The sequence below is a fragment of the Plectropomus leopardus genome, chromosome 22 (genome assembly GCF_026936395.1).
Source record: "Plectropomus leopardus strain MGB_pleo_1.0 chromosome 22, ASM2693639v1, whole genome shotgun sequence".
Classification (NCBI taxonomy): Eukaryota; Metazoa; Chordata; class Actinopteri; order Perciformes; family Serranidae; genus Plectropomus; species Plectropomus leopardus.
In genome coordinates, this window is record NC_142197.1 from 20,239,009 (window position 1) to 20,259,422 (window position 20,414).

The 20,414-nt window shown below is 38.6% G+C and overlaps 2 protein-coding genes across 5 annotated transcripts in view; both read left to right on the forward strand.

Annotated features, from left to right (window-relative positions):
* Window positions 1-1,635: 1,635 nt before the first annotated feature.
* On the forward strand, window positions 1,636-16,220 carry LOC121961122 (plexin-C1-like). Of its 2 annotated transcripts, none has more exons than XM_088072714.1 (16): window positions 1,636-2,910; window positions 4,714-4,836; window positions 5,536-5,670; window positions 6,158-6,258; window positions 6,338-6,440; window positions 6,520-6,685; window positions 6,894-6,996; window positions 10,266-10,341; window positions 10,747-10,788; window positions 10,921-11,054; window positions 11,705-11,884; window positions 12,996-13,104; window positions 13,497-13,649; window positions 13,750-13,917; window positions 14,195-14,294; window positions 14,976-16,220. In XM_088072714.1, exons 1-16 carry the CDS (start codon window positions 1,906-1,908, stop codon window positions 15,032-15,034), a joined length of 2,757 nt encoding a protein of 918 aa, XP_087928840.1. In that variant the 5' UTR covers window positions 1,636-1,905; the 3' UTR covers window positions 15,035-16,220. The 2 variants fall into 2 exon arrangements, with proteins under 2 accessions (XP_087928840.1, XP_042366925.2); XM_042510991.2 differs by having other exon boundaries at window positions 1,642-2,910; window positions 13,497-13,667.
* A 419-nt stretch (window positions 16,221-16,639) lies between these two features.
* plxnc1 (plexin C1) overlaps window positions 16,640-20,414 on the forward strand; it is a 60,468-nt gene continuing 56,693 nt past the window's right edge. Inside the window, exons 1-2 of one of the 3 annotated variants that reach the window (XM_088072713.1) lie at window positions 16,640-16,755; window positions 18,864-19,833. In XM_088072713.1, the coding sequence (XP_087928839.1) occupies window positions 18,973-19,833 (861 nt within the window). In that variant the 5' untranslated portion in view covers window positions 16,640-16,755; window positions 18,864-18,972. Of the gene's footprint in view, window positions 16,756-18,332; window positions 19,834-20,414 lie in introns of those variants that run through there. The other 2 variants (XM_088072712.1, XM_042510989.2) reach the window with 2 other exon arrangements.

The following is a 20,414-nucleotide window of genomic DNA, read 5'->3' on the forward strand; positions in this document are numbered from 1 at the left end:
CCCAAAACAGTGAGTGGAAATAGACGGTCTCAGAACAAGACAGTCATTTGCTGAAAGGTCTCTCAGGAAGCTTAGCACGTGTCCAGTAAATAAATGTTTTGCAATGAGTAGCTTTTAACAATCGAAACTTAACCACACACAACATGACTTAAAAGTTCTAATATGTAAAAGTTGTATTTTGGTTGGGGTGGTAAACATAGATATAATTGTGGTGAGTGTCCAGACAGAAGAATGGCACAGTTAGATCTACTGTATGTGGGAAAAAGAACCTATATGGTAATAAAAAAAAACAGACTGGCATTATCCTGCGCTTCCTGCCAGCATTGCAATTAACCTGCAACAAATCTGCAACGGCATTAATTATCAATACCACAATATAGCAATAATTTAACCCGAGAATGATTACAAAGGAACCTCAAACCTGCGGTCCTACGTGATATAGAACAAGAATAAGAAACAAGAAAGCTGCGTCACGTGAGGGGCTCAGAGATCACAGAGCGCCGACAGGACTTCCTTATAATACATCCGTGCTCAGTGTCAGTGTGCTAGCAAACTTATGCGCTTCGCTACATTAATTAAACATTAATGCAAAACGGAATGACAAACTACAACAAGAAAGCACCTGGAACCACATTATTCTAATTCTAATATACACGACCGAAGTGTTTTTGTCCACATGGAGAGACTAACTGCAGTAAGTATATCGTGAACTCATTTTCCATTTGCTAGCTGCTAACGTTAGCTGCTAACCTACAAGGTCAGGAAATTCAAACTTTGAACAATGTTTCCGTTCAGCCACAACAGGGAAGCCTACAACAGGCTTTGCGAAAATATGTGTTAAAATATATATGCATATTCCACATAATGTTACCGACAGTTTTAATGTTATTGTAGTGTTTTTTGTAATTTAGCTCGTTGTTATTAGGGCAGTATGCAAGGTATGTATGCTACCAGCTCAATAAAGTCCACAATTTTAATTGTAATATTTATAGACCGCATAAAATAGGGAATATTAAGCATGTAAGCACGACAAAAAAAACATCAAAAATAAATAAAATTAAATTAAACAAGACCAAAAAAAAGCAAGGGGGATTTGTTTATATAGCACATTTCCTGCTTTACAGATTAATCAAGTCAAAGTTCGTTGTAGGTCAAACACAAAGCATGCCCTAAACGTTCAGCTGTTTGGTCAGTTACAGTCCACAACTAGAAGAAACAACGTCCCAAAGCTGACACTAGATGTAACCCTAACATCTCTAGTTACCACTGTAGCTGAACATTAGCTTAAACATGCAGAAGGCTGCAAATTGCATATTTAAAATGTTGCTGACTTGAAAATGCTGTTACCGCTGCTCAGTCATACTGTAGCCAATAGTCACTCTTGATGCTGCATGAGCATCAAACATTCAATTAAAATAACTCAAATTCCCTTTCATGATGGTAGAGACCATACTCACATACCAGCGGGCAAATCAGAGCTACGTGCAGCCTTATTGTGAATTGGAGTTACTTGTCTCTACTTCTTGGTTCTTCTTTTGGTGAATTTCATGTGAACCGATGAAAGTGTATTCCTCAGAGGCTTTCTAGTCAGCTCAGGGCGGTCATCGTCTGGAAGTCATCGCTGCATACACGGGTTATGTGGTTTGACGGAAACTTTGTAGGCTTTGTTTAAAACTTGGAAACAACGGGACAGATTGCAGTTGAGTGAAAACATCGAGGCTACAAAATCATTATACAGAAATTATTAAAAACTGACAGTTTTCGGGTTCGCTGGGCGCGCTCCCTCCCACTCTCAGCACTTCTCCTTTTAACAGAGGCGCGCTGCGCTTTTACGCACCACACTGTGGAGCAGAGCGCAGTGCCATGAAGACCGTCGATGTGTGAGCGTTTCTCTTTCACATCAAGATGATCCTGCTGTCTGCTCTGCTTTTGATCCTCAGGGGAGAAGCGGCCCGGTGCCTGGAGGAGAATGGAGACTTCACTTTTGATGGAGACATCCGCCACTTCGCCGTGGCCTCCAACACGCTTTACATCGCTACAGAGGAGAAGCTGTACCAGCTGAGCCACGACCTGACTCTGGTCCAGACTGTGACCCAGAGAGGAATCTTGAAGGATGGGCATACTTTTAATCCGCAGTTTAATCGGGTTTCTGAGACAGACGAGGGAAACGCAACTTTCAGCGTCAACATTTTGTTGCCGTTTGTTAAGGAGGACAAACTGATCAGCTGCGGTGTGATCGAGTGCGGTTACTGCGAGGTGCTGGACCTGAACAACATTTCAAATGTACTGTTCAAGGAGCACACCTCCGTGGGATCCCCATGGCGCAGCAGCGCGTCCGTCGGTTTCTTGGTGGATGTTGAGGAGGAAAGTACTCAGACTTATATTCTGAGTGCCATAGAGCTAATCAAAGGCAAATCTTCAAAAACCACCTGCCCCGCGGTTACAGAAGCCGTGTTCCTTCATAATACGAATGACAGGCAGAAAGGACTAATATTTTCCAATGTTGGTGACTCCATTACCTTTTCTATCACTCCCGAAGACAGTGTGGAGTTCGTGGATGGATTTCAGGCCGATTTAATCATTTATCTTTTCTCCAACCTCCCCCCAAAGGACAAAAGCAACAGAGTCCGTCTCATATGGCTCGAGAGCAAAGGGGGCAAGATGGACACTCTCAGGTCTCTGCGGGGCGCGACTCTCAGTGTCACTGATGGTGGTAAAGGCAGCAGACTGCTCGCCTCCTCCGTGATCCCGGGTGGGCCGCCGGTGCTGTGGAGCGGCGTGTTCAGTGTGGACGGAGGAGAAACCAACACCAAGCTGGTGCTGTTTGACATCAGCCCGGATCTCACCGGAGGCCCCGATGACGATCCAGACTTCTGCAGTGTTTGCCGTCAAAGCAGAACGACGCTGTCGGTAGGTCCTTGTTTTATGAATAAACTACTTTTAAGTGATTGCGCATGTTGTTATTTCAGTGTTTTCCTGCGCATCGCAGTTACACTGGCAAACAGCGGCTTTAACTTTCAGCGCCACAGCGTCTGATCAGTAAAATGTAAAGGAGGGGAAGTCACTTCTCAGTTTTTGCCAGACTTAAGATGAGGTTTTTTCATGAATTTGGCGATGAATCCATCTCCATCTCTCATCCAGAGAGATTTTTTTCTTATCATAGGCGGATTTGCCCCAGCCTAACTGCCCTGCTTCGATTTCATCCGAGGCAAATCACTGTTATTATTCTGTGGTGTCAATAAAGTTTCTAAAGTAGAAACTAATCAAAGGAATTTATTTCATGCACTGGCAAAATCTTCCACTCTGGGAGCAAGATGCAGTTAGTCCATGTCTGTGGCTAACAATAATAAAGTCGTTATTTTAGGCCTACTAATACTACCTCTAATACTGCTACTATGATAACAATAATAATTATAATAATCTGTATTTTTCATATTCTAGTAACAGATTATAAATTGTTTTAAGATATGTGAAGCTAGAAAAACCATGCTAGGGCACTAATTTAAAATCACACCAAAAAACCGAGACTAAATACCTTAAAAAATCATTTGTTTAGCGACACTGATTACGTTTTCTTGAATTTTAACCAATTAAAATCCCAGATCAAGTTAATCATATAAATAAGCATTATTAATGGTAAGCAAACTATCTAGGTGTAAAGTTGCTTTAGTCATTGGACATGATAGACAGGATACAAGTAAACAGAAAAAATATTGAATCATAAATTAACAATGCTGAAGTTAGCTTCCCATTTAGGGTAAATGTAATTTACATTGCTGGGCAACCAATCCTTGGCTTATTTCCCCTCTTGCTGTTGTGAAAACATGCTAGATATCTGAACCAGATTATCTCATAGAGGCTGAATATGATTTAGAACACAGTTTCGGATTTGTGGAACCTTTATTCTATTTGTGGCAATGCAAACAAAAAAGGGAGACTTCAATATGTTTTTCACATATAAACCACATTGGACCATGTTCCGATCAAAAACTGCCATACTTATTTTTTTGTCAAATCTGGACTAGATTATTCGTTAAAGGCTAAATATTATTTAAAACACATTTTCAGATTTTGTATAATGGGATAATCTAGTCCAGATTTGTCAAGTTTTATTGTAGTCGTTTTTGATCTGGACCTGGTCAAATGTGGTCTTCTTAACAACAACAACAATAATAATAATAATAGAAGAATTATAATGAGAATGAGAATAATGTATTTTAATCTGTAGGCACCTTTCAAAGCACTGGAGGATGCCTTATGAGAAAGAGTTAAAAACAAACAGCAATGTGTCTATATAATGTAACAAATAAAACAAAATAACATAAAGTTATCATCAGTGCAATTCTCGATGTGTCTGTCCTATTAAATCAGACCAAATATGCCATCTTGAAAAGGTGTGTTCTCAGATGGGATTTGAAGGTGGAAAGGGTGTCAGTATCGCCAGTGTCATGTGCAGCATTGTCATAAATTCTATTTTTTAGTTGATACTGTGTAATGCATGTGCCTACCTGTTGCACCTCAGATTCAGAGGTACAATGAAATAATTAATGAAAAATAAATAATTCATGATCTCAAGTCACTCACCTTTGGCTTAGTAAGCTCTGAGTAATCATAAGCTATTGCAAGGACCCTTGATACTTCCAATACTTGTTCAGGAATCCATAAATACCTATTGGATCCTAATCTTATGATCAACGTGCTTTTATTTCTCAGCCAAAGACTCTGAAGCCAAAGGCAGTTCTCTTCAGGCAGAACAGCATGACCTCTGTGCTGGCAGTGAGACAGAGGGCCTGGATGGTTTTCTTCATCGGGACAGGAGACGGGCAGCTCATTAAGGTGTGTACCAAAAGTTACACCATATGCATTATATTTATCATTGAAAACACATTTTGTTCAACTTATTAAATAGTAAACAAAGAAACTGTCAGTTAAAGTGATGTGGAAAATTTCATTTTTCACCAGCTAACTTCTTTGTCATGTGATATAGATTAAAAAAATAAGATAAAAGATAAACATGTAAGAAGCTAGAATGCTTCTGTTACCATTTCAATTCCAGTAACTACTTTGTAAGTGCAGGGGGCATTTTTGAATTATACTGATAAAACTTCCTGGAGCCTTCAAAATAATGAGGAACTCTTGGTTAAAAATGAACTGCATTCTGCCACCTTTAATAAAATGAAAACAGACATCTTAAGCAGAGTTGCATCACAGTTTATTTGTGTCAGGAAATGTAGCTGTGTAAGCTTGGAAATGTGGTTAGGTACAAGTAGAGGTTGCTAGGGTTTATGGTTGCTTTTGAGAGGAAGCATAATATTCTTATAGACCGAAACAGTTTCAGTGGTGTGAAAGTTTTAATGGCTTATTAAGTAGCCTGAAGCTCATGGTATGTTGCTGTTGTGGGGAAGTTTCAAAATGACATTTTCAGTCAGTTCTTTAAAAATCCTTCTTTCCACTGCAGCTTTTCCTTGGACTTAAAACTGGAAGACAGCAGCTCAGCCTGTCAGAAACATAACAAAGCTACATTTTTGTTGTCAGCTTGCTGTGGACAAGAACTATCAGGCCACCTGTCCGACAGTGCTCTACAGGGCCAATGATGATCGCAAAGTGTTTCCCAAAATACATCTGGATCAAGTTGGTCTTAAACATGTGTACTTGCCATTTCAAAACCAGGTAGGTGGATTGTACTTGTATCACCTTTAAGACAGTGAATTTTTGCTAACAGCCTTGGCTGGAGGAGTTACGTTTTCAGATTTCACGCTGGTCCTGTTCTTGTGAAAGCAACGGAAGAACACCTAGAGGGAATTACTTTAAATGTGGCACAACTGTTCACCTAAATGAACTGAGTAGAATTTGGTGGGTAAAGGTCAAAGTCATTGTGACTTTGAAAAACATGTTTTTGGTAATTACTCAAAAATTCATATGCCTACTGCGACAAAATTTTCCACCATGTCAAGTAGGATACAATGACAAAGTGACATTTTCTATGCGAAAGAGCAAAAGTCAACTTTACTGTGACATCATAATGTAAAAATACTTTTATGGCTATTTCTCCACACCATACCTCAGGAACAGAAGTGGAGATGTTTGGTCAGATTTACATGCCACAATGTCATTTTATATTTGAGTGTTTCTCAGCCGCTGTGTTTGTTTGTTCCAGATGAAGCGTGTGCCTGTGTCACAGTGCAGCACATACACAAAGGTGGAGGACTGTTGGTCTGCACAGGATCCGTACTGCGTCTGGTGCGGCTCTAAAAGAAGGTCAGAGAAACGACGTCTGTAGTTGACCCCTTTAAACAACTACAAAGTGGGTTAAAACACATTTTTTTTCTCCTCCTAGTTGCACATTCCAAGATGAATGCCGAGATACAGACTGGTTATCTATTCCTGATGATTTTCAACCCAAAATGGTTTCTTACAAAGTTGTAAAGGACACTGACCAGGTACAAGTAAACTTTTTGCTGTAATCAGTTGTGACTGTCAGTTATGTCTCTTGTAAACACAACATCCTTCCTTTTTCAGATCACACTGAACATCCACACACACCTGACTGTGGGCGAGAAGGCAGGGTCTAACTTTAACTGTGAATGCTTATCAAGTCCCAGTGGGTTTTTTCTCCAGACAAAACCTCCACCAAATTTCCCACAATGCACCTGCATTCTTTCAAACAGAGCACTTCCTGCTGAAGGTCAGTGACTTTTGATAAATATAGTGATCCTGTGAATTAAATACCTGAAAATCAATTACATTTACACTGTCACAAGACTCCTATAGAATGGAAAAGTTGACAAATCTATGTTTCGTCATGTCATATATATTGTTATCACATACAGATGTGTGTTGCGTAGCATTCTGACCAAGACTCTGACAATACCTGCATTATTTTCACTCATCAGGGCTGCGCGTCACAGTTAGGATGAGAGTTGGGACGACGGAATTGTTAAATGAACTTAAGCTCTTCAACTGCTCTGACATCAGGGGACCACCAACTTCTGCCCTGTGAGTCTACTAATGTTTTTTAGAGATCTAAGTGGACAGACATTTTCTAATGTACTCAAGATAAGATATAGCATTGCTTATGAAATGATCAAGTCCCAGGTTTTTGTTTTACAATATTTTTATTGAAGAAAATGAGAAAGTGTTGTACATGAACAGACAGGTATAACATGATGCATTTTCAGCGTTTTTTGTTCAGTAATGTGATTTCTTAACCGAGAACCCCCATCCTCCCCACAGGCTTCCTCCACAGGGAATTAAGTAGAACAAACAGACAGGACAAAACAGAGTAAAAATAAATGAGCAAATAAGTCTAGATAAAAATAATAATAAATAATAAAAATATATCAAATAAATAATGGATATCAGTATATACATAGATATGGGTATATAAGTGAATTACATAAACAAAAAAATCTGTGTTATGCAATATTAACACCAGGATTGTTGCAGTACTTTGGGTGGCAAACAGGCAACAGGGCTCAAATATATCAGGCAATTTCCACACATGGTTAAACTTCTATTGTGTGATTTCACTTGCAGGGAGCTGATCAAAGCAACTTATCGATGGTTGCCAGTGAGAAAAGAATCTCTAAGAGCAGCCTCTAATAGAGAACTAGTTTTTTTCCAATCTCAGAGAGGACACGAAAGAACTCAGATACATGATGAGGATGATTTGATATTTTCTCTTGGGCAAAAGCCCAAAACTGGTCTCAAAAGGGTGATTTGCAACTCATTCTCTCAGTCAGTTTTAATTTTTTCAATGATTGATTCAGTCGTTGATAATAAGATGCATACAGATGGTAGGGTTGACTTTAGGTGGAGGTATCCACCAGGAAGATATTATCCATGCCAAAGAAAGGTGAGATTAGAAGGAACGTAGAGGAGTGAGTCCTTACAAAGTCACCTAATTGGAGGTATCTACAAAAAAATTGGATTGGGCAGTACAAAAATGGCTTGCAGCTGGTCTAGGCAAGAGACCCATTCACATACATGTATTTCAAACAGTGCATACTTTTTCTGGCAGGAGACATAAACTTTGGATCAATTTTTGCTTGAGTAAAAAGGTGGTTATTATAAATAGGGGTTGATTGGGGAAGGGCAGACACTAAAGATGTGGCCTTATTTATGCCCATATTTTCGAAGTGGCCATGACGATGGGGTTGGTTGTACATTGTTAATACGGGAGGGGCAGGGTAGCACAATCCAGAGCCTGCAGTGAAGAAGACATAATCAGGTAAGCCTCAAGTCAGACCAAGTTGCTCTGAGGGGAAGTAAAACTGATCAAATTTTATGTTTGTTTGCTGCCCAGTAGTAACTCAGGAAGTTCAGTAAGCCAAGTCCACCTGAAAGTCTACTGTCAGGTTCTCATAAATTCAAGTGTTTTTACCTGCCCATAGTAATAGGGAGAAAATAGAATCTACAGATTTAAAGACAGACCCGGGTAAGAAGAAGGGAAGGCACTAAAAGAGATATAAATACCAAGGGAGTACATTCATTTTGATTGTTTGTACTCCTCCTGCTAAAGATAAAGGCAAGTGGCTCCATCTTTGAATGTCCAATTCAATTTTTGCTGTGAGAGCCATGAAGTTTTGTTCATGCAAGGACTAAATGCAGTGTGTAATAAGGACACATAGATATTTTAACCCTTCGTTAGAAAGCTGGAACAGGATGGACGATGCCTGGGTTTGCCGGCCAATTAACAGGAAAACATTCACATTTATGAATGTCCAATTTGTATCCTGAGAATGAGTTGAAGGAGTTTAAGACTAATAGGATGTTAGGGATACTAGAAGATGGCATACATACATACAGGAGAAGGTCGTTATCATACAGCGAAACTTTGTATTCCGCTCCCTATTGCCGGATTCCCAAAAAAAACCTCTGTCCGCTTGCAAAACCATCAAAAGTGGCTCTATGGCAATGGCGAACAGGAGCCGGGAGAGTGGACACCCCAGTTGTGTACCACAAAAAAGGGGGAAGGCTTCGAGCGGTAGCTGTTTGTGAGTACTGATTCTTGGGGATAACAGAATCCAAGGTACAAAATTGTCTCTGAAGCCAAAATGCTGCAGCATGGTGAACAGGTGCGCCCTCTCCTGTTGAAGGCCTTCTCGGCATCAAGGGGTATGACTACTTCTGGGTCTGAAGGGAAGGGTGAGGTGTGAATAATGCCTAGAAGTCTGCGAATGTTAGGTAATAAGTGCTGCTGCCTAATGAGAATCAGATAAATTGGTCACTGTGCTCTTCCTGCAGGCCTGCTATGTTGATGACAGAGGGACTGCTGCATGTGACATGAGCTTCATCCCCCTTTGCGCTGTCTTTCTTTGTCTGTTTTGATTACTTAAAGGATATTTTTCTGATCTTAATGTAATGCTATTTCTTGTTTGACAGTGGGTCTTTAGAATGATATGGGATGGTGAAAGTGATATTTCTCTGAAAAAGTAGTGGGAGAGTGTAAATAATGCGGCCACTGCATCCCCGATCCCCAACCAGAAGCCCAGGTCCTAGTTATATATAAAAAATAATTTAACCTTGTCTGTGCACAGCTGTCTAAATTCCTTTAAAGAAAAGCCACTGTTCAAGAAGACTTGTGCTTTATTTCTTTTTAAGGTTTATTATTAAATATCAACCTGGGACAGGGAAGATCAACATATTTGCTATTAACTCAACCACAGGCATCCGGATGACATAAAACACACATATGCATACAACTTAAACATGCACACACAAACATGTATTGCCCCACAAATGACAATTACCTGAAAGGTTGTACATGAAAATTTAAAAAAAGAAAATACCAAATACATTCAGCAAAAGATGGAAGAAAGCAATAAAATAATCACCAAAGAAGTAGTTTCTTAGAGACAAAAATCTACGATTTCTAAAGAAATTATAGAAATTATAAAACACTTCTTAAAAGTTTTTCACTATGTGTGGACTAGGCCTCAATTATTCCATTCTAAAGGAATGGAATAATTGAGGCCTAGTCCACACATTCATAGGCATTAATAGGCATTGAAGCACTGTTTAAAATACATCCAATAGAACAAACTACAGATGTTTGCCGCCCAAAAAGATGAAAAATCAAGCAGAATAATCATAGTGCAAGATGAAAACTAAAAGATAAAAAGGCAAGGAAAAAGCTGCATACTTTAGACATCTGCAAGCATATACAGTGACACTATCTTGAGGTCTTTGTGTTGTATCAAGTCATTTTGATTCATAATCAGTTGTTATCAGCAACAATAGTTGATAACGTGTTTTCTCTTCAGGTGTCGGCAGTGCGTTGAGGCTGGATGTGGCTGGAGCAAAAACGGATGTTCCTGGACAAATCAAGCAGTGGGGGATGTAATTATGCATGCTTTATGTTTCTGTCAAAAGCTACGGACAGATATATCCTCCAGCAGCACCAAAAAATACTTACATGGTGTATCTTGTCAGCTAATGTTAATAGGCTTGTTAATTAGCTAAGCACCAACTGACTCACACCTCACTATGAAGACAGGGTGAGGTGCTGAGTACTGTTCACTGGGCCTACCCAACTGTAATTCGACTGCTCTTTAAACCAAAATATGTCTAAATTTCTGTATGTTAAACAAACACCTACAACATGTAACTAAAACGTATTATAGTCATTGGAATATTTGAGCTAAGCTAATATTAGCCAAAGCTGGTCCTGAATCAGCTCTTGGGAGCTGTGCAGTGAATATCATGTAAAACTCTGTAATGTCTTCTTCTCTTTTGCTCCTGCAGGACAGTGTTTGCGAAAAGATGGACTCTGGAAAGAGCTTTTCCGTTAGTCTGAACCTCAAATCTCACACACATTCTTCCTCTGATGCTCACCTCATTCATATTCAGTAGATATTGAAAGGTCCGTACAAGGTCATGCATTAAAATGGATTATCTGTGTGTGTGTTTTGCTGTCAGAGACCAGAGATCTCCTCCATTACTCCAGATGTGGTGTCTTTCCACGGTAGAAACCATGCAGTGTTGACAGGTTATGACCTCAGTGAAGTCACCAGAGTGAGGATCCAGGCGGACATGGACTGCACTCCACAAGAGTGAGTCTGCTTACGACCGACTGTTCTAGTCTGACATTATTGACAGTATGTCATGTGCATGGCTCTTTCCTAAAGTCAAAAACTGAAATAAACTATGGTTCTGCTTCACTAACATAATCAGGGAGATTTAGTTTGAGGTAAAATGCCTCCTCCAAATGAGGCTTATGTTGTGGTTCACAAATGCCAGCAAATCCAGATGATAAACTTCATTTTGGGTTTACAGCCAGTCACAAACCCATTCATTGTCAGTAGAGCAGCTGCTGATTTGTCAGCAATGTGTGGCATTGTTCCTTTAAAGAAATAATTTGCTTCTCAGCACCATTGCTCAGACAGTCATTTTGGTATCCAGGCATCAACTTGAATCTAAAGCTGAGGGTCAGCTGATGCACGCTTCCTCCTGTGCAGTTGGTGTAGTTTGGTATGAAGAAAATAGTTCCTAGAGACGCCTCACAACAAGGTCTGTGGATTGTCTTGCAACAACTTACATCAAAACAATCTGATAAATAGCACTACAAGTAAGAGGGAAATGTCTGGTTTTGATTTAAGGGTTAACTTACCCTTTAACAAGTTCCCTTCAAAGAAGCGTGTCTTGATCTTATTGAGACTAACTGGTCTCTCTCTCTCTCTCTTTCATCCCGTGTTTTGATTAGATCTCCTGTGTGGAACAACACTGGTGTGAATCTGATGTTCCACATCCCCCGTGTTGATATTAAAGGTGTGGTCAAAGTTTGTGTTCTCCTCCCAGATGGAAGTTGCCACGGCAATGGCAAAATCACCTACCGCTCATCCCCATCCTGCACTGGAATAAGACCGAACAGCACTTGGATTAGGTATGACTGGATTTGTTGGCATTTCTATATTCCCAACACTAACATACAGACTTTGATGTGACTGGGTCCACCGAGAATACTTTGATGACAGCGACGGGAATCTGATCTCATTCAGATCAAATATTCCTAGCAGTAACTGTGCTGCAGTCAATGCTTAGCAGTTGCCATGGCAATGCTATTTCACCTAATATTTCTGCCATCCATGATATTTTCTAGCCTGATCAACCACTAATTATCAGATGGTATGGTTTTCATTAGTCTGACTGATGTGAACTGAAGTGATTGTGTTGTGTTTATTTTTAGAAGGTCATAGTGTTTTTTTAAAAATGAAAGTATTGCTAAAATATAATAAATGATAAAAAATGTTATTGTAATATAAATCCTATAATATTAATAATAATAATAATAATTGATTTAATTGATAATGCACTTTACATTTGAACAAATTTCAAACCGTAGAATTGTAGAAAGCACAATAACCCAATATTCTGCACAAACATGTCAGCACAAAATATGCATAAGAGAGCTCTTTCGTGTGCATAGATTCTGTTCTCCAACAAATCCCAAATGAGAAGACAGCTAAATGTGAGAATCTTCGTAAAAACTGTGATAGAGGGTTTTAAAGCCAAATTCCCTCTTCAGAACGCTTGGTGATTAAGATCCTGTGTTATTAAGTGAAGTACAGTTACAGGTTGAGGGACATTTCATGAGGAAAGACGAGACAGTCACTTCCTAAAAGCAATGTCTTTTGCCATTCCTTTTTCAGGATGCAGCAATGAAAGTGCCACCTCTGCCTTTGTTGTAAAACTTTTTTCAACAAGATTGCTTGTTAAGTTACAAAAACAATTGATATGTAAAAAAAATAAATAAATTATCTGTGGCCTACTGATGTTCATTTGTCACCTGATGTTGTAAGACAATAAGTTTTACCCCGAACTTGAACTTAAACTTGAGAGACACAATGAGAGATTTAAATGTATGTTCTCATACGAAGGTATCTAAAAATGTTAGCCACAGATGTGTTTTGATCATCATATCATGGTGGCTTTGTGTGCGAATTATTTTGTGGGTGTTCGTGTTTGCTGATTGACTGCTGCTCTGTGTCTTGAAGTGGGAGGAGAACGATCACACTCGTGGGAAAGCACCTGGAATTTGTGGAAGGAGTCGTGCACAGCCACGCCCTGCAGGACATCAGACCTCCAAGAAACAGCAGCTCTCAGGTCTTCATTTGTCACAATACATTAATGTCAAAAGCTGTGGAAGATTGAATTGCCTCAGCAAAAACAAATCAAAGAAATTTTAACTTTGCCATAATTCAGTGAAGGACATACTATATAAAATTTATTATTTTATTAATTTAGCATTTTGTTATTAATCACTGAATGAATTGTTTTTCGTTGTTCCCTGAATTTTCTAAGTCACTTTAATTAATCAGTTTATGTCACAATAATAAGAAATCAGTTGAATGTAAAATCACTATGGCACAGTAAATGCACACATAAACAAGAAAATCATATATTTTGTATTATGTTTTTCATTGTATTCCCTTTGTTTGATTTGTGCATGCCTAATTATTGCCAAATTATCTTCTCTACTTTTGTATTCATTGCAGAGTCTCACCTATGACACACCTGCAGCTGAAAAATGGCTTACTGCCAGCACAGTGTTTCTAAGAGTAGCCAATGAAACCTTGGCCTGCTCCACAATAGCCAACTATCCAGACCCAGAATTCACTCGCTTCACATCCACAAACATGGGAATAGATGTGCGTATCACCATACAGGTAATGCATGCTTTTTCAACACAAATGTACAATTATTGTGCATCAATACATCAAACAATAGCGTTTTATTTCATCATTTTAGAAAAAAGCAGACGAACTGGAGATGAGCCCAAAAGAGTTGTCAGTGTGGGGCGTTGAGGAAGGACAGCAATACCCCTGCATCATGAAAGAAAAGATATACAGTAACAGCACTGACTTTTTCATCTGTGAGATTCGAGGAACACCTGTTACTACCTTTCAGCACTTGAAAGTAAATCTTTCTTTCAAACTGCACCAGTACTATACAGAAATAAAACCTACGTTTCATGATGATTGTAGAAAGGACGAAAGGCTGCCAGAGCACCAGATTATGCAACGTCCTCTTAAGTGTATAAGTTTTCATGTTATGGCTTTTAAATTGTGATGTTTACTTGGAAATTGTTGTAATACAGATAGGAAATGCATTTTTAACCCACAGCTCTCCTGAGACATGCCACTGTAAAAAAAGCACTTCTCTTGTAGCCGTGTTGTTTTTTGTTGTTTTCCAGATAATGTATGGTGACGAGACGGTACACTTCTGGCCTCTATCTTCATTCCATCATGTCGTTCTGATCATACGTGTTATGATGATACCCTGTATTATTTGTGGTAAGTAATTTAGGTAGCTGACTGATAAAGTGATAGAGACTGTGATACGTATGATGAAGTCTGCATCGATTGCATCAGTGCTATCAGTTCAACACAAGCTGTTCATGTGAAAACCTGAACCTGAATACATTTTAACAATTTTCAGCAGACAAGGGTTGTCAGAAGAATAGTAGGCAGTGCAAAAATATGAACTAACCTGGAGTGATTAGACAACAAGATATAGATGATTCCCGAGAGAACTGGGAACCATCATGTGATGGTACAATACAGCGTCTTTACCTTCTACCCCCCATACTTCTGGCCCCCATCGCTCAGACAACAACCCTCTTGGACTTGGACTTCACAAAATCTGCCCACAGACAATTAAACACGTAGTACTCAAATCTGCTTCAGTGGTACTCCATGTTTTCAGGACCACATTTTGCCTAGATGAAACACACAGACTCACAAGGTGAAAATACCAGCAGTCGCAATGATGTCACGGCTGGTAAAAAAAATCTATGTTGATGTTGAATTTGAATCTAAAAAAAATGCCCATTTGCAACTTCGATTCAAAAGCGCCAGTGTTTCTCTAAAAAACCATCTTGGTCAATTAAAATAGCTTTTTCCTTCCGTTGCCATTTTATGGATTAATGCTATTTGTCTGTTTGCTTTAAATCAGTGACTGTGTTTGTCTTTCAGTGTTGGTGATTATCTGTCTTTGGCAAAAGTGGCTCACTGCTGAGAGGAACAATCTCTGACCATGACGTCAAACCTGGTGAACATTTTGCTTCACAATTATCAACAAACACACAACAACTTATAATTTTTGATTCCATTTTCCACTTGTGAGTTACTTGGGGTTAAGTTCACTCTTTAGTCCCCAGAGTATTTCAAGAGAGGCATCCTTAACTATAAAGTGAGTTAGAAGGGCTTCTTGTGGTCCTCAGTATTTGGATTTTTATCTTCTTGGCATGTTTAATATTGTTCAACTCAGGTGCAGTTTTATCTTGGAGACCAGATCATAAAATTCAAAAATGTGATCTAGCATAGAAACCAGGGTTCAGAGAATTATTTGTGTTTTTAAAAATGACATTCTGCTGGTATGTAGAGTATATTAGAATTAAACTGGGAACATTACAGTCAAATGGTCAGTGTTTTCAACACTCTGGGCCATAAATATGTCCTTGTTTTTTTTTAAAATCTATCTATCTGTCTATCTATCTATCTATCTATATAATATATCTAATATATATATATATATATATATATATATAAAACATATACATAAATATGTTTAATGTGTTAAGTTACTGTTATTTGCTCCTGTGTTTGGTTTTCTTTTATTTTTTAAAACATGGAATACTTGTATTTGCTCTTGCATTGGGTTTTCTTTTTTTACTTGAAATATTTAAATATATTTTTAAAGATTTGTCATGTTTAATTAGTTATTGTTACTGCCTTTGATTTGTTTCCCTTTTTTACTTAAAATATATAAATATATTTTTAAGCATTTCTTATATTTAGCTATTGTTAATTGCTCCTGTGTTTTGTTTTGTTTTCCTCTTTTTTTTACTTTAATATATGAATATGGTTTTTATATGTTTAAGTTGTTACATTATTGTAAATTGCTCCTGTGTTTGGTTTTATTTTACTTAAATTACTAAATATATTTCTAAATGTTGGTTATTATTTTAGTTATTGTTAATTACTCCTGTTTTCTGTTTTATTTTGCTTACATTTCTAAATATATTTCTAAACGCTGGTTATTATTTTAATCATTGTTAACTACTCCTGAGTTTGGTTTTCTTTTTTATTTTACTTAAATTTCTTAATATAATTCTAAACGTTGGTTATTTTAGTTATTGTTATTTACTCCTGCGTTTGGTTTTCTTTTTTCTTTTACTTGAATGTATAAATATATTTCTAAAATTGGTTATTATTTAAGTTATTGTTAATTGCTCCTATGTTTGTTTTACTTTTTCTTTAACTTGAATTGTATTATCTCTATTTCACAGTTTGGACAAGGTTTTAGTATGCAGGAAAAAAAACCCAACATAAATTCAGGTAACAGGTCTTTGTGATCGATAATTAGTTGAAGAAAAAACATTTACTTTTTCACCATAAAATTATCCGCAACTTCCTCCAAGAGAAGAACAAAAAATCATATCAATATGCGGCCAAAACTTAAGCTCTCTCTGACATCTAACATTACCCTTTATGCATTATTAATACTAAAATAAAGCTACAATCATTAAATTCAAGAAAGATTAAAAAACGAACCACCGAAATGCTGGCCTACATACAATAACGAACAGGTGAGGAAATAAATATTGCGTCACGTGACTGGGTCAGAGGTCAGACAACGCCGACAGGTCAGTGTGCTACCAAACTACTGCCCATTGCTAAATTAATTAAACAATGCAAAACAGAATGACAAACTACAACAAGAAAACACCTGGACCCACATTATAACAGCAAGGTAATTCTAATATACACGACCGTTTTTATCCACATGGAGAAACTAACTGCAGTAAGTATATCATGAACTCATTTTCCATTTGCTAGGTGCTAACGTTAGCTGCTAACCTACCACGTCAGGCAATTCAAACTTTGAACAATGTTTCCGTTCAGCCACAAGAGGGAAGCCTACAACATAAAATAAATTATATATATGTATATACTGTGTGTTACCGACAGTTTTAATGTTATTTTGGTGTATCCATAATTTAGCTCGTGGTTATGACAGCAGTATCTAAGGTACAAATGCAACTAGCTTAAGAAAGTCTACAAGTTTAATGGGAATATCCATAGACTGTATAAAATAGGGAATAGTTAGCATGTATGCACAGCAAAAATAGATGAAAAGGGAAGGCCAAAAAGGGCAAGAATTTTTTTTTTTTTAAATATTATTTTTCGTATCCAAAGGCAACCTAAAGGGCTTTACAGATTATTCAGCCTAAAGGGCTGTACTTTTTCTTTCCTTTTATGATTTAACTTTACCAGAAAAAAAATAATATCGTTTTTTTCAAGTGTCCAGGCAGCAACATGGGTTTTAGACAGACAACACAGAGCAAAAATATAACATCCAAAAAAAAAAGCAATTTCAATTTCAGTTTGCATTCTGTTTTGAATTTACGTTTTACAGAGTGTCAAAGCTTTTTCAGAATTGGGTTGTAGGAAAAATGCAGATATCAAGAAATAACATTTAGAGAATAATGGTTAACAGATATATTATCAATCTGTGTCATTCTGCTAACACCAAAGAAATTGATATTGACCTTTAACATGAAAGGATTCACTCCTCTTCCCTCCCCTCTCGTGACACAATATGTGGTAGGTTTACAGTTAAAGTATATAAATACATAAACTCCATATGGTCTCTCACTTAAACACATAAAAATTGATTGTATGGATTATTCTACCGGAAATCCAAAAGTACACGCAAATTAAGATTTGTTGATGAATAAATGTTGTTGTGTCACATCTGTCAGGTCGTCTATTTCAGCAAATAGTGCCATATCTAATGTTTGCGTGCATCTATTTGGTGAGTAAAATTCGGCAAATACAAGAAACAACTTCTCCAAGCTGACACTAGATGTCACCCTGACGTCTCTAGATAGCTCTCTAACTGTACATTTGTTTAAACACGGAGAAAGTTGCATATTGCAATTTTAAAATGTTGTTTACTTGATAATGCTGTTACCGCTGCTCAGTCATACTGTAGCCCCCCCCCCCAACCAGGAAATCCAATTTGATTTTGATTTTATTTTTTTTTTTTTTTTTTTTTTAATTTAAATTTAATTTAAATTTGCCTATGGACATTGTACCGTATGCTGTACACTTCAGCAAAAGATAATCACAAAATGCTGCAGTGAAACATTTTGAAAATCACCACAGAGGTAGTTGGGAACATGTAGAACAAGAATCTAGGCCTATTCATATTCTGTAACCTGCATTGTAGGTCTATTGTATGATTTTGATCAAATTGTTTTGATTGTTTAAAAGAATGTATTAAAAAAACAACCGGGTAGTGACTGCATTCAACAACAACAACAACAACAATAATAACAACAACAACAAAAAACACTTCGATATAGATTCCCGAGTTTTCGAGGTGTACCTGAATGCACCACGAAGCCGCCTACACGCTGTACCGTACTACACGGTGTAGACGCGCACTCAATTTTAAAGTGTAGATAGCGCGACTGAGCTTTTCTGAAGCGCAGCTGGCGTGACCGCAGTGGGCGGTCATCGTCTGGAAGTCATCGCTGCATACACGGGTTATGTGGTTTGACGGAAACTTTGTAGGCTTTGTTTAAAACTTGGAAACAACGGGACAGATTGCAGCTGAGTGAAAACGTCGAGGCTGCAAAATCATTATACAGAAATTATTAAAAACTGACAGTTTTCGGGTTCGCTGGGCGCGCTCCCTCCCACTCTCAGCACTTCTCCTTTTAACAGACGCGCGCTGCGCTTTTACGCACCACACTGTGGAGCAGAGCGCAGTGCCATGAAGACCGTCGATGTGTGAGCGTTTCTCTTTCACATCAAGATGATCCTGCTGTCTGCTCTGCTTTTGATCCTCAGGGGAGAAGCGGCCCGGTGCCTGGAGGAGAATGGAGACTTCACTTTTGATGGAGACATCCGCCACTTCGCCGTGGCCTTCAACACGCTTTACATCGCTACAGAGGAGAAGATGTACCAGCTGAGCCACGACCTGACTCTGGTCCAGACTGTGACCCAGAGAGGAATCTTGAGGGATGGGCATACTTTTAATCCACAGTTTAATCGGGTTTCTGAGACAGACGAGGGAAACGCAACTTTCAGCGTCAACATTTTGTTGCCGTTTGTTAAGGAGGACAAACTGATCAGCTGCGGTGTGATCGAGTGCGGTTACTGCGAGGTGCTGGACCTGAACAACATTTCAAATGTACTGTACAAGGAGCACACCTCCGTGGGATCCCCATGGCGCAGCAGCGCGTCCGTCGGTTTCTTGGTGGATGTTGAGGAGGAAAGTACTCAGACTTATATTCTGAGTGCCATAGAGCTAATCAAAGGCAAATCTACAAAAACCACCTGCCCCGCGGTTACAGAAGCCGTGTTCCTTCATAATACGAATGACAGGCAGAAAGGACTAATATTTTCCAATATTGGTGACTCCATTACCTCTTCTATCACTCCCGAAGACAGTGTGGAGTTCGTGGATGGATTTCAGGCCGATTTAATCATTTATCTTTTCTCCAACATGCCCCCAAAGGACAAAAGCAACAGAGTCCGTCTCATATGGCTCGAGAGCAAAGGGGGCAAGAGGGACACTCTCAGGTCTCTGCGGGGCGCGACTCTCAGTGTCTCTGATGGTGGTAAGGGCAGCAGACTGCTCGCCTCCTCCGTGATCCCGGGTGGGCCGCCGGTGCTGTGGAGCGGCGTGTTCAGTGTGGACGGAGGAGAAACCAACACCAAGCTGGTGCTGTTTGACATCAGCCCGGATCTCACCGGAGGCGCCGATGACGATCCAGACTTCTGCAGTGTTTGCCGTCAAAGCAGAACGCCGGTGTCGGTAGGTCCTTGTTTTATGAATAAACTACTTTTGAGTAATTGCGCATGTTGTTGTTTCCACCTGTTACAGCAGTTCCAACCGTTTACACATGACCAACGTTCAAAGAAGAATCACTATAAATTACAGGATGAAAGTTTTCCCCAGGGGATTTTTCGAAATTATTCTGAAGCATTTCTACAATGCAGATGCTTTTGTCTACTGGTTACAGCATATTGGAGGAAGGTTTTAAAACTTGATTTACTATTCAGAGTAAAACTGAAGCCCATAAGTTTAATGACTTTAAAAGGTTAGAGGCCGGTTTAAGAGGCTCTCAAGGAGCTGGCTTTCATGTCTATGATGACAAAATAAAATTTTACTGCCACAATTGAATGATCAGAATGTTAACCACACTATGTATACAAAATCAAGATAGTCATGTAATTAAGTGTTTTGCTATGGTAAGCAAACAAAGTGAGTGTACAGTAGCTTCAGTTATTGAACGTGATAGACAAACTTCATGCAAGCTGAAATGATATTCAGTATGATCTGTCCCCACGTAACTGATCATTGTTTAGTTGAAACCATGCAATACATTTGCCAGC